At 44.9% G+C, this 14504-nt stretch overlaps 1 protein-coding gene across 1 annotated transcript; it reads left to right on the top strand.

Annotated features, from left to right (window-relative positions):
• Positions 1 to 2932: 2932 nt before the first annotated feature.
• Positions 2933 to 6925, top strand: LOC112843778 (uncharacterized). Its single transcript, XM_025902784.1, has 2 exons — positions 2933 to 3981; positions 6819 to 6925. Exon 1 carries the CDS (start codon positions 2964 to 2966, stop codon positions 3789 to 3791), a length of 828 nt encoding a protein of 275 aa, XP_025758569.1. The 5' UTR covers positions 2933 to 2963; the 3' UTR covers positions 3792 to 3981; positions 6819 to 6925.
• Positions 6926 to 14504: the final 7579 nt, after the last annotated feature.

Here is a 14504-nt window from a genome sequence, read left to right as displayed (position 1 = left end):
GTTCTTTTTATTCCTCAGGCCTCCAGAGACGACACCAGAACTCAGTAGTTACCTCAGAAATCCTTTATTCATCTTCAATCATCCACTCACCTTCTAGAAGGGGAGATGTGCATGGCCCCGACAATTCCTCTGCAAATCTCAACCCTTTGTCTTTTATAGATTATAGAAGCAACCCCCATTGTAAAACCCACATGGTGTGTCATAAACCGAAAACCCTATGTTTGTGTATGTATGTGCGATCACGTGAGTGCCTGCGTGTGCGCGTACCTGTGTGTGCGCGTGTGTATATGTGTGTATGTGTCTCTCTGCACGTGACTTCCTGCCAGTCATAAAGTCATCTCCCCTCACCCAAGCTACACCAAACTCCTCTACAAAACATAGTTAACAGATTACAAGCACTGAGACCCCGACTCTACTTCCATTTGGCAGTTTCCACTGGGCCATTGGCCTCTTGTTGTATTACTTTTACAGCTAAGCATGGGGGAGGGTCTCCTGCCAACCTACTTCTAAGTTGTGACAGTTATGAGCCTTTATTACATTCAGGGACAAGAGTAACAAACTTCTTCTCTCTTTCCTATCTGTTCCATACAGTCCTAACATCCCTCAACTGTAGCTTCCTATCTCCTTTTATGACAGGCAGACCCCCACTGTCAATACATTCCTCTCTCTCTACACAATTCCACCCACACTCAGGCCTATAGCTAAACCAACCTATAACACACAGACATTCACAAATCCTTTCCTATTCCTCTGATCTACAGCTGGACCCCATCCTCTAAGCAAACTTAAGCACATTGTATTCTAATCATTGTTTTCTTGTACTCACACGTCACATATTTTTCCCTAAAGAATAAAGCCTTTAAGCTGTAATTCTGGAAATATGACTTAAATCATGAGCAGCTAAATACAAGTATGTGCAGCATGCTTCCATGCTCCAAACAAAAAGGACAATCTACCAAATTTAAGAACAGAGGAGCTGATTATACAGTTTCCAAATTGTAAGCAATTGGAGTGGATGATAATGTAGCTCCTGACTGACTTTTCTGACTTCGAAGTTTGCTGGAACATGTCGAACAAATAACAGCTTTGACAATCATGCTACATAATTAAATAGAATATATCATTACATTAAAAATTACACATTTGGATATAAGGTGGTTTTCCACTCCCTTTTATTATTTCCTATATCCCCATTTTTATTTAAATAATATAATTTACTGTATTATTGCCTGTGGTGATCAATTTTACCCATATTTACCATGTTAAGGCCTTACTTGAGGGTTGTTGGAAGTGCCCAAATTTTGTGGAAATAGTTTAGCAGATGAAGTCATAATGTGTAATAGTGTGTGGTGTCGGTGCATACATGCAGTCTTTGACCAGCAGACTGTGCTCCCTGCCTCGTCTCTCAGGCTCATACAGCAACTAGAAGTAAGTCAGCACATTTTCTCACACTATGCATCACCTGTGACCATCGTTCTGATTTGATTAGCATTTTCTGTTATTGCATGTACCTTCACTATATTTTTAACAAATTTAATTGCTATGTAGTGTTTATGACAATGCTTTCTTGTTTGCGCTGAGTGTACGGATCAGGTCTGTTTTGCCTCTGGGGTCTTGTCAAACTCACTGCTGAATATATCTGTCTTCATACCTGCACGACACTTTTTTTAAAAGCGTTAAATGGAACATGGACGTGTGTGTGTGTGTGTGTGTGTGTGTGTGTGTGTGTGTGTGTGTGTGTGTGTGTGTGTGTGTGTCTTTACGTGTTTTTTTTCCTTTTCAATCAGGTGTTGTCAACCTTCCTGTTAACCAAGCAGTCATTCTCATGCACTGATCACAAAATCATACCTCAAATCATCATGGCTCAGTCAGAACAGAACAAACATGCGGTGCCCTGTGTGATACTACATTTAAAATGAATGATGACAATCATGGTTAAAAGGAACAAATCGTGAACATATTTTTAAAAACGCACAAAGCCTCATATCATATTAAATCAAATGTAATGCATTCACTTCTAAAGTTATCATATCAATACTAGGATCTATTTCGCTCTTAAAAGAGTGTTAGTTGTGCACAGTTTTGTGTAAGGGTGCATCACCCAGCTGCAGTCATTAGGTGTTTACTTGTGGTCATGAAAGGAAGAATGTGGTTAGCAACATGTCTTTGCTAAACTGGGTTAAAACACCACAAATAAACCTTCTGTCCAGCCACAGCGTGATGCTGTGAGAGCACGCCTTTAATGAGACATTTTGCATTCTCATGCAGTATTATAAGAGTTTTTACAGACATTGATCAGTGGCCTCAAGTTAATTTAAGTAAATGTAAGTAAACAAGTCTCTGATGAATAAATCAAAGTCATTAGAACTTCCTTTAATAGTAAGGAATAACTAAATATGACCTTTCGTATAAACAGTGGATGCATTTTGTTTTTAGTTTTGTCTTTATTTATGTGTAATTTTGATGTATTTGGATTTTACTTGACAGTTTGGATTTCTATATTTGGGTTCAATTCCTATTCATTTACATGATTAAAGAGTTTAATTCATTTAATCTTAATATATTTAATGGCCTACATTTACCCTGCAGCTTCCTGAGCAGCAACGCCCCCTGCAGTTTGTAGGTCAGGCCCAGCACTACTTCACTCCAACATGTTCAGGGTGTGGCTGATCTCAAAAGTCTCCATCAAGAACAGATGTAATAGATGCTGCAATGACATGTATAAGAGTTTTGCTTAATCAACGTAATCTATAGATGAAACAGACCCCTGTCACTGTAAAACTGATGCAGTTTCATCTGTTCATTAGTTCATCACTGAATGATGAAGCTGTGGTGGACCACTAGAGGGCTCCACTCACACCCAGTGTTGAGGAAGTGTGTTCTTCTGTTTTGTGGCGCGATATGTGCAGTTGATGTTGGAGACAAATAAAGAAGGAGTGTGAACTGAGAGCTCTGTGTCGTTGATGCTTACCTCCACATTGGTGACCCCTGACTCGAGCATGCAACGGGCCGCAGATAACGCAGACTCCGCTTTGGAGGCATCGGCGGCCGCCGGACCTCCGCCTCCTGTTGCAGCTACGTTCGCTGTGGCGCTGAAACTGCCGGACTTTTGGCTCCATGACCCCCCGTCATGGTTCGTGCACGTGGAGGCTCAGTTCGCCCTTCGCGGCATCTCGGCTGACGACACGAAGTATCACCATGTGGTGGCCTCACTCGACCCGCTGGCCACCCGCCGCGCGATGCCGCTCCTCCGGGACCCACCCGCCCAAGGGAAATACGCCGCCCTTAAAGAGCTGCTTCTTCGGCGCTATGCCCTCTCCGACGCTGAACGAGCCGAAAAGCTCCTCAACCTGTCAGGCTTGGGTGGCGGTACCGCGCTCGAGCTCATGGAGAACATGCTGTCGTTGCTCGGGCCGGATGACGGGGGATTCCTCTTCGCCCACCTCTTCCTCCGCCAGCTACCGGCCGCCGTGAGAGCCGTCCTCGCAAACTCCCCGCTTCTGCCTGCGAAGGATTATCGCTCCCTGGCTGAAGAAGCGGATCGCATTCTCCTGGCTAGCCGCACTTTCAACGTTCACGCCGTGGCTACGGACTCGCCGGCGACGCCTTCCACGCCACCACCTGCCTCCCCCGGAGCATCCGCCCCCTTGCTGACGGCAGGGATTGCTACACGCCGGCACGGCGGCAAGAACATCTGTTTCTACCATCAGCGATTTGGCGACAGAGCGCGTCGCTGCCTGCCGCCTTGCGCTTTCACGGCCCAGGGAAATGGACCCGCCAGCGCGCCGTAGCAGCCGCGACCGCTGGCAATACAGAGAGGCTGCTCTTCATAGAGGACTCGCGCTCCGGGAGACGTTTTCTCGTGGACTCCGGCTCCCAGAAGAGCCTCCTTCCCCCTACCGCTGCCGACGGACTAGCAGCGAACTGTGGGCCGCAGCTCATGGCAGCTAATGGCTCTCCCATCAAAACGTTTGGGGAAAGGTTGGTGACTGTTTGTTTTCATGGCCGGGATTTCCAGTGGAACTTTGTTGTTGCCGCTAGCTCTGTACCTATTTTAGGTGCTGATTTTCTGTGCGCTCACGGACTGCTTGTCGATGTTGCTAACAGATGTTTAATTGATGCTCTTTCGTTTTCTTCGCTGCCATGTTTTACACGGGCCGCCGAACCCCTAATTCGGGCTAATGTAGTGACCTCCGGGGATGCTTTTCAGCGTTTGCTTTCAGAGTTTCCATCGCTGTCTGTCCCTGATTTCTCTGGCGCGGTAACGAAGCATGGGGTTGAGCATTATATTCCCACGGTCGGGCCCCCGGTGTTCGCGCGCGCCGCCTCGACCCCGCGAAACTGTCCGTCGCTCGGGAAGAGTTTGCAGCCATGGAGCGCCTTGGCATTGTACAGCGTTCGAACAGTGCATGGGCCTCTCCGCTTCACATGGTGCCCAAATCAGACGGTCGGTGGCGGCCGTGCGGAGATTTCCGCCGTTTAAATAATGCCACGGAGAATGACCGTTACCCCATCCCCCACATTCAGGATTTTTCTGCCAACCTCGCCGGAACGTCGATTTTCTCTAAAATTGACTTGGTGCGGGGGTATCACCAGGTTCCCGTGCGCGCCGAAGACGTCCCTAAGACCGCTGTCATTACCCCCTTCGGCTTGTTCGAGTTTTTGCGCATGCCGTTTGGCCTGAAAGGTGCCGCCCAGACCTTTCAGCGGCTGATGGACTCAGTTTTGCGTGGGCTGCCGTTCGTTTTTGTTTATCTGGACGATATATTGGTGGCCAGCTGCTCAGCGAGCCAGCACGAGTCCCATCTGCGCCAGGTTTTCCAGCGTTTGGCAGCGCACGGCCTGATCATCAACCCTTCCAAGTGCCAGTTTGGGTTGCCTGTTCTGGATTTCCTCGGGCACCGCATTTCCGCTGAAGGTGTGGTTCCGTTGCCCGACAGAGTCCAGGCCGTTTCAGCTTTTCCACGCCCCACGTCGGTTAAAGCGTTGCAGGAGTTCTTGGGGATGATAAATTTTTACAACCGCTTTCTCCCCAGAGCTGCCCACCTGCTACAGCCACTCTATGCTGCCTTAAAAGGTAAAACAGCCAAAGATCCGGTTGACTGGCTGCCGGAACGCATCCATGCGTTTTCCGCAGCCAAGTCTGCGCTGGCTGACGCAGCCCTGCTGGCACACCCGCTCCCGTCGGCGGAGATCGCGTTGACCACCGACGCGTCCGACGTGGCAGTGGGTGGGGTGTTGGAACAGCGGGTTTCAGGTCTCTGGCAACCGCTCGCCTTTTTCAGTCGTACGCTCCGGGATGCCGAACGCAAGTACAGTGTTTTTGACAGGGAGTTGCTAGCCCTGCACCTCGCGACACGGCATTTTCGTTTTTTCCTCGAGGGTCGCAACTTTACTGCGTACGTTGACCACAAACCTTTGACGTTTGCGATGTCCAAGGTCTCTGACCCATGGAGCGCACGCCAGCAGCGCCAGTTGGCGGCCATTTCGGAGTTTACCACAGACATTCAGCACGTGGCTGGTAAGTCCAATCACGTCGCTGACTGTCTGTCACGTGTGTTGGTTTCTCCAGTGTATGTCGGCGTCGACTACGCTGCCATGGCCGCCGAGCAGCATGCTGACCCGGACATCCTGGCGCTTCAGTCAATGAAAACGGGCCTCGTGCTGGAGGACACCCCGGTGTGGGACGGCGGTCCGCGCCTTCTTTGCGACGTTTCTACCGGCCGCCCCCGCCCGGTGGTTCCCCTTTCGTGGCGTCGTCGTGTTTTTGACTCGGTGCATGCCCTCTCTCATCCCGGCGTCCGGGCCTCGGTCAAGCTGGTCAGCGCCAGGTTCGTTTGGCCGGGCCTTCGCAAGACGGTGAAAGAATGGGCGGCGGTTTGTGTCCCATGCCAACGCTCAAAAATCCACCGGCACACGCAGGCACCCCTCGAACCTTTCCGTATCCCCGGTCGGCGTTTCGATCACGTTCATGTGGACCTGGTTGGTCCCTTGCCGCAGTCACAGGGTTTCACGCACCTTTTGACTGTGGTGGACCGCACAACCAGGTGGCCGGAGGTGGTGCCACTGGCGTCCACGACAGCGGCGACGGTGGCCAGAGCGTTTTTGTCGACGTGGGTTTCCCGTTTCGGTCCCCCTGCTGACATTACCTCGGACAGGGGCCCACAGTTTGTTTCTGAGCTTTGGTCTGCTATGGCTGACGGCCTGGGGGTCAAGGTCCACCGCACCACAGCATACCACCCGCAAGCTAACGGGATGTGCGAACGGTTTCACCGGTCTCTTAAGGCCGCGCTCCGGGCTTCCTTAACAGGTGGCGACTGGGTCGACCGTCTTCCGTGGGTTTTGCTGGGATTGCGTAGCGCGGTTAAAGAAGACCTCGGGGTTTCCCCGGCTGAACTGGTCCTCGGCCAGCCCCTCCGGGTCCCCGGGGAATTCTTGCCTGAGAGCCCTCCCCCATGTTTTGATCCCTCTTTGTTGCCTTTTCGCCCCCCGAAAGGCTCGTTTCCTGTTCCTGGTCCCGTGCACCACTGCCTGCCTGACACTTTTGTTCCGAGTTCGTTGGACTCTGCTCGTTTCGTTTTCGTCAGGCACGATGCCCATAGGACTCCGCTGCGTCCACCATATGACGGGCCGTACAGGGTTCTTAAACCAGGCAACAAACATTTCATTTTGGACTTTGGCGGTCGGCAGGAGGTTGTCTCTGTTGACAGACTTAAGCCTGCACATGTTATGCAAGAGGATCAGGTGGTCCCGGCCCAGGCCCCTCGTCGCAGCCGCCCACCTGCCACCGGGCTGATGGATTCTGTTTTTTCCCCCAGGAGTGATCCACAATCACCGGAGTCCGAGTCGTCTGCAGCTTTTTCTGACCGCCAGTGTCAGCCTCGCTTCCGGGCTGGGTTGCCCTCTGTCAGTTCCCCACCCCCCGGTTCAGCCGTTCCGGCCGTTTGCTTAGGCCCCGGGTCCTGGACTAGTTCTGCTGGGTGTTCGGGGGGGCATGTGTGGTGGACCACTAGAGGGCTCCACTCACACCCAGTGTTGAGGAAGTGTGTTCTTCTGTTTTGTGGCGCGATATGTGCAGTTGATGTTGGAGACAAATAAAGAAGGAGTGTGAACTGAGAGCTCTGTGTCGTTGATGCTTACCTCCACAAAGCTACAATTTATCACTTTACTGGTTTGCTGTGGCATTTCACAGTAAATATAATCTCAAGAACTGTGATGTGTCAAATAAAGTCTGTCGAAATCAAGCTGACACTATTTGTTTCCATTTGTTGTGACTATGTGTCAGCCATACTAACCTGATAATAGATTAGAGATTTTACTGGAAGACACAGCAGTTTATATTTTTATTATCTTTGAATGCAGATTTTTAAAATATTCATATTGCATAGTGGATTAAGATGTAGAGATTTTCTTTTTAAACTGTCTTGGAAGTAAATTTTTCCACTGGATAGTAAATTAGCTTTTAGTTTACTTACTTAACATGTAACAGACATTGTTGGTGTGGATACATATTACATCTGTATCCAGAGCTTCTTCTGTCTCTATGGATACCAACGCCGTAAGAGCGTAAGAGCCTGCTTTTTGTACATCCATTCACTTAGTACCATGTCACTCTGAGCGTGCCTGATCTTGTCTGGTCTTGGGAGTTAAGCAATGTCAGATCTGGTGAGTTCCTGAAAGGAAGTGTGTGTCAGAATACCAGGTGCTGTAAGCTTTTTCACTTCTCTAAACAAACTGCAGAGGGCGCTGCTGCTCACTCAGGGGAGAAACTCTTCATGAAAATAGTGACAGTCACTCTTTTATTTTAAGAAGTTCAGGTGAGTGAGTCTTTTATACAGACCAATTTTATTGGATGCTGTCATGTCATACATTATTTTAGATACTATCACCATGTTCAGACCTTTACTATGTTTTGTCAACATGGACGATCATGATACCTTAATTTGAGACCACAGTGTTGCCTTCTTTCTGACTTTCACCTTTAATTTACATTTACATTTGATCAGTAGGGCACTAATTGAAGCGCTCTGATATGATGAATGTAAGGGGAGAAAGCATGTTTCAAATTTGCCTCACAGACACCAACAAACAGTTTGTCTGTTTATGCTTGGTCTGCTCTGTTTAGTGCCTTTGGTTTCAGTGTTTCATGTAACTGGCCGAACTCTTCACAGTTTTCTTGCTCATGCTATATTTGATATACCATTACTGATTCTCATTACACACACTTCTCATGAACCAAATGCAAAACTTTAATTCTGGAGACATGTCTTTGGCTCAGTGAACTTGAATATCTTACATTTAAAGCTGTCTGTTTGCATATGATGAAGTACTCATCTTGTCTTTATTCAAAACAGAGCAGACATCCTTCAGTTATCAAACTGCTTCTGAATAAGTTGCAAAGCAGCATAACCACTGTACATGGTTTATCTTATAAAGATCTTCTGCTACAGCTGCTTTATCAGCACTGTTCAGAAACTTTAATATAATAACAAATGAATGTAATGCATTGGTCATAAATACACCCACTAATAAAGACAAGAAAGAAACACTTCCAATGTTTTATTCTTTACTTGTACATATGGCTTCTGTTGTTGCTGTGACCTTCTGGTCCTCACAGCCTGTGTCCTCCTGTCAGTTTGTTCTTAATGAAACTCATCCACTGTGATTATGGACTAAAGTATTGTATCTTTTAACGTAATTTCTCTGCTACATACTGTAAAAGGGGAATTTGAGATCTTTGGACTTTTTTTTTTTTTTTTGGAAATGCAAGCCAAAAACAATCAGTTCATGCAAATCAACTAATTTGTATTAACTGACACACACACTCAGTGACTGTATTAATTTGTGCGTCTAGTGTCCATTAGCATTTTCTAGCTCTTGTTTGCATTGAGTGTTTGTTTGGTTGTTTTGTCAGTTCATTAACAAATTTGCCCTACATTCATACAGGTCAGATAATATGTGAAGTGCTGTTGTTCATAATGCTCACTAGCGAAATTTAAGCACAGTGTGCAGTTTGTCTCCCCACAGTCCCCACAGGGACTGACACGTAAAATCCTTACCACTTCATACTACAGCACCTGCATATTGTTATTCTCCTTGTTGTAGCTATAATATTTACATTTTGATTTGCTAAATTACTTCTTTTTTTTTTTTTTACTTTGTTGGATGATGTGACCGTAATTTCCCAACTGTTAAGATAAACAAAGTAATATTTCTTCCTCTCAGCCATATAATATATACTATGAATTTGCAATCTTTGCTGACTTTGAAAATGTAAAAGCATTTAGTGTGTTATGTCTGTCTGCAAATACATCAAATATATGCAGTTTGTCAGTGCAAATAACACAGGATCATTCCTTCAAGTCTGGCTGACCTGAAGCAGCTCTAAGAGTAAAAATGATCCACATTTCATGAATACTGTACAGGTTTCTTCTGCAGTTATCGAAAAGGCTTGTTTGAAGTTGGGACTGTTGTATCAGATCACATTTTCTGATCAGTTAAGGAGTTTGCATGTTTTTTGTGCTATTACAATGTAGTTGTGTAATAAAATATTTTAAAACAGAAAACGACAACAAATGTTTCCAAATGCTTCCTTTCAAGTGCTTAAAAACTGGTGAGACAGTATAATGATATATAATCCAGATATGGGCTTTACCATATGCTGTTTTGATGTGGATTCAGTTAATATGCAAATATAGCATAACGCTCCTGCTTATTTTACATACTTTACTGGTTTCTGTTAAGGTGTTTTGTCATTTTCATTCAAATTGAACAGACTATCAGATGATTCCCACTATCACATGACTCAGGTGAATATTATATAAAGAATTCACTGTAACCATTCACCAGCTTCAGAGCATTTCACTTACCAAAGTCATCATCACCAACTGGTGCTACAGGCAATCAACAAACCACTCATCAGTGAAGTCAAGAATTAAGGTAAGTGCCAAGATTTGGAAAAGCTTGCATTACAAATGTTTGCTTGGAGGGCTGATAATGTGAATTATCCAGAGTGAGAAGTTAGCTGTTGTTTAATGCAGAAAAATTATGTCATGTCTGAGGTCTGTTTTCGGTTTTGGGGTTTTTTGTTTCTTTGTTTTTGCACGGTACACTTTATGTAAGTTAGAACAGAACATGTAATTGCTGTTTCTCTTCACCAGGGAATCATGAGGATTCAGTGCGTCTGTTTGCTGCTGCTGCTGCTCTCTCCTGCTGTGCTCTTACAAAATTATGAGGCCTTCAAAAAGAAACACATCCTTCCAGAGAACGTCTCTCACAAGTGTGATGACATGATGAAAAATATTAATGAAGTAAATAAATGCAAGAAAATAAATACCTTCATCAAACAGACAGCAGATTCAGTTAAGGCTTTGTGTAAAAATAAGAAGGATGAATACATCACCAGTGAGTTTGACCTTATCGACTGTGAGAGGTCTAGTGAGAAACCCTGTAAATACAACGACATACTGCCAAAAAATAAGTTATCAAAGAAGATAAAATGTGAAAATGGCCTACCTGTACACCTTACGAAGGCCAAGTAGCCGAGAGGCTTGAAGAACAGGGTTGAAACTGTTTCTTTGCCTTCTTCAGTAAACTGTATTTCTTAAAATGTTATGATAATTGTCGGGCTGTCATCTTATAACCAAAGTTCATTCTTAAAATATTAATAAAAATGTAGACTGTGGAAGTGGGGAAAAAAAGAATAAACATATTTCATCCAAGTTGCTGTTGTTAATAACTGTCTTTCTTTTCTTTTGCTCTCTCAGTTCAATTTTCTTATTTTTTTGTTGAAATCTATAGAAATAAATAAAGAGTCTCATCAGAGTCACTATGTCAAAGCTGTTTGCACCAAACCTTTTCTTTTTCCTGGGTATCCTGGTGGACAACAAACGTTATTTGAGTCATGACCTCAGAGCGGAGTGAGACACCGCCTGACTGATCATTTCATTTCAACACAAACTTTTCAGTCCCCCTGAGTCAAACATAACACTATATGAAGTCTGGATGCAAAGCTGCAAGATGTTTCTCTGTTCACAAAAAAGCTGAAGAAAAACACATGCCATCTTCCAGAAACTTGTTGTAAAAATACACAGACATCACCAGAGTCACAAGAGTTATCAAAATTTGCCTCAATGAACTTGAATATCTTATCGTTCTTTATTTCTATTCAAATACAACATAGTACTCATCTTCATTCAAATAAGATCACACAGTTCAGATTATGTGTAGTGTAGTGCTCGCTCCAGTGCTCTTTCCATAAAGTGAACAATTTAAACATTGTTCACTGTGTTCTGTAGATGCAGTACATTTGTCTGTCAGCACGTCACTCAGACCTCATATCTTTAAAAAAAAAAAACTATTTTGACAAAGATTTTGATAACAAACTTGGCAGCACGGTGGTGCAGTGGTTAGGACTGTTGTCTCACAGCAAGAAGGTTCAAAGTTTAGTTCCAACATCAGCCCAGGTGTTCTCCCTGGGTACTCCAGCTTCCTCCCACAGTCCAAAGAGGTAAATCTCGTGAGTGTGAATGGTTGTCATGTTAGATTTGGCAACCTGTCCAGAGTGTACCCTGCCTCTCTTCCTAAGCCTGCTGGGATAGGGTCCAGCCCCCTGCGACCCTCACTTGGAGAAGTGAATGGATGGATGGATCATATACAAACTTGGCAACGTGAGACCAATGATGATGACCGACCACAAAAAAAACAAAGAGGCTGACAGAGGCTCAACCTGCTCTGTCAGTAATCTGTTCTGTTTCTTTGTGCAGCAGCTCTTCTATATATAATTTCCTCTGACTGGTTGAGTGTTTTTTTTTTTTTGTTTTTTTGTTTTTTAGGATTGTAAGGTTTGACTGCTATTGGTTTTGCCATTTATCAGTTTTATTTAAATACCTTAGTTTTAGTTTGTTTTATTAATTTTGGGGACTTCTAAAAAAATTAATGATTTTTTATTTGTTTATTTTTATTGATTATTGTGGTGGGGTGTGGTTTGTGGCTCAGCTGCAGGGGAGGGCTGGAGCAGTGGGTTCAGGGTGTTGTGTCAGGGGAGGCTGATCCACACAGCTGTTGTCATTCACTTGGTCATGCCTTCCCTATTTCAGTAGGATGCTGGGATCTGACAGGAGAGTTGTGTGTGGTGTGTGGAGCTGGAGAAGGCAGCTGGAAAGCTGGGCAAACATAAAACAACCAGAAGCACTGTATATAAACATACACTGACCTGCAACATGTGTTCCTTGGGTCCTTACAATCATCATTATGAAACAAAAGATAATCTAAAACTTCAGAAGCAGAGTTCCTAGGGTCTTTAAAATCTAGGTGGTGTTATCACAAGTAATAATCACAAAAATATGTCACTTCAGGAGAACTCATTGCTAGGGATGGGTATTGATAAGATTTTCACGATTCCGATTCCATTTTCGATTCTGTTTAACGATTCGATTCTTTATCGATTCTCTTATCGATTCTTTTTAAAAAAGGAGAACACTAAGGTCGATTAGCTTAGAACTTTGTTTTATATCTTCTCTTTGAACAAGATAGAAATTTAGGAGTAACATGGCCTTACAAACCCAACAGTGAGATCTTAAGAGATCCACAGCCTACGGCACTTCAATGGGGTGTCACAGGGTCCCCAGGGAAAAAAAATGTAAACGTAAAATAATAAAATGAATATTCTTCTGTAGCAACAACAAAGTATAACATAAATTATTCTGTAGCAATTACACAAGAATATCCAGTAATGTCCCTGCCTACAATTAAACACATTCACTTACCGAAATTCGGGGGCATCTGCTGTGGCAAATGGGTGCAAGTCTTTGACCACAAACTTAGTCACTGCTCGGTGACATGGGTTGAGATTCACGAGTCCGGAGCGGAATTAAAAAGACGACATTCATTTAAGGTCATCGCGTGTTTTGTGAGCAAATGCTTTTGCATATTCGTAGTGTTTCCTCCTTTAAATGAAATATCTACTTTGCAAGTATTGCAAGTTGCTCCGTTGTCATCCGTTCTCGTAAAGTATAACCAAACTTTTGAGTGTTTGAGCTGCTTAGGCGCCCTGCCAGGTAAATGACGCTCCGCAACGTGGTGACGTCATTTGGGGCGACTGGAATCGATAAGGGAATCGTTTGCAAAAATGGCAATATCTGCTGGGCTAAAGAAGAGTAAGACTATCGGGCTTGTTATCAGCCCTCATTGCATCTGCCAGGGCACCATCAATGCAGAAAGGAAGGGGTTCTACACAGTGGTAAACATGACCCTGTCCAAAATATTGTTTTTAAACATGTTGCTGTCATGGTACTCTATGTGTGGCAGGCAGGTTAGGACCTAAATACAGGACTCTCAGGCTGGACTGAACTGAATAACAGCTTTATTCCTCGAAAACACAAATAACTAAATCCTAGTGATGATCCTTGCTTCAGAGTGTGTGTCAAGAAATCCAGGAAGTCTTTTATGAAGCGCATATCAAGACTTGCTTCTTTAAAGGTGAGTGATGTCACTGTTGACTTGAGTGTCAGTGTGATTTATGAACATAAAGCAGACTGGATTCCCGCAAAATGTACGTGTTAGTGTTTGTGTTGGAGATTTAACTGTTACATGGAGGAGCTTGTTTTCATGAACCCTGCTGAAAGGAGAAGGGTATCCTTCTGGATGGCAATAAATAAAGTATCTCATTTAAGTATTACACATAATATTCATGTTCTGGCACCATGTAGAGGGTGACCTGCTTGGGCTTAGTTATCTGGATACACCTCGTGGTGTTACCCCTGTGGTGCAGAAGCTGCCATTTTATCTCCAGGAAAAATGGCTTTCTCTAGGCTTTAAGTACAAAGAAGATCACGTGGCTCCCTATCCCCCATTCAGCTTCTTTGTGGACTTTGTGTGTCGGGAAGCAGGGATGCGCAATGACCCTGGTCTCACACAGACAGCATTCAGCAGCGAGTTATCAGGCGCTAAGCAAAAGTCTAAAGCCAAAGGTCACAAAGCTGTGGCAGTCTTTAAAACGAGGGTCTCTCCGGACCCTCTGTCCCCTTCCAACAGTACAACGACTGCATTGCTTGGCACCCGATGATCCAGCAGAGCGCTGCCCGCTATACAATAAACCCCACCCCTTACCCAGGTGTCATGGGTTTAGAGAGAAGCCAATAGAAGAAAGGAAAGCACTCTTTAAAAGGCACAGAATATGTTACAGGTGCTGGAGAGCTACACATTTGGCAAGGAATTGTGAAGATGACATCACCTGCTCAGAGTTTGGGAGCAAGAGCCACATTGCAGCCCTCCACCCTGGATTTGCTCAATGGTCCACCAAACAGCACATTCCGCACCAGATCAGAGCAGGGAGGGAAACTCCAATCTGAATGAGACTGATGTTTCCACAGCATGCACTGAGGTCTGCGGAAACTATTCCGCAGGGCGTTCCTGCTCAAAAATATGTCTAACCAGGCTGTACCTGACTGGCTGCCCTGATGCTGCAGTTACGGTATACGCAACATTAGATGATCAGAGCAACA

The sequence above is a fragment of the Oreochromis niloticus genome, linkage group LG23, assembly GCF_001858045.2.
Source record: "Oreochromis niloticus isolate F11D_XX linkage group LG23, O_niloticus_UMD_NMBU, whole genome shotgun sequence".
NCBI classification, from domain to species: Eukaryota; Metazoa; Chordata; class Actinopteri; order Cichliformes; family Cichlidae; genus Oreochromis; species Oreochromis niloticus.
The sequence above is the reverse complement of the archived record's forward strand: the minus strand, read 5'-3'. Positions and strand labels throughout refer to the sequence as shown.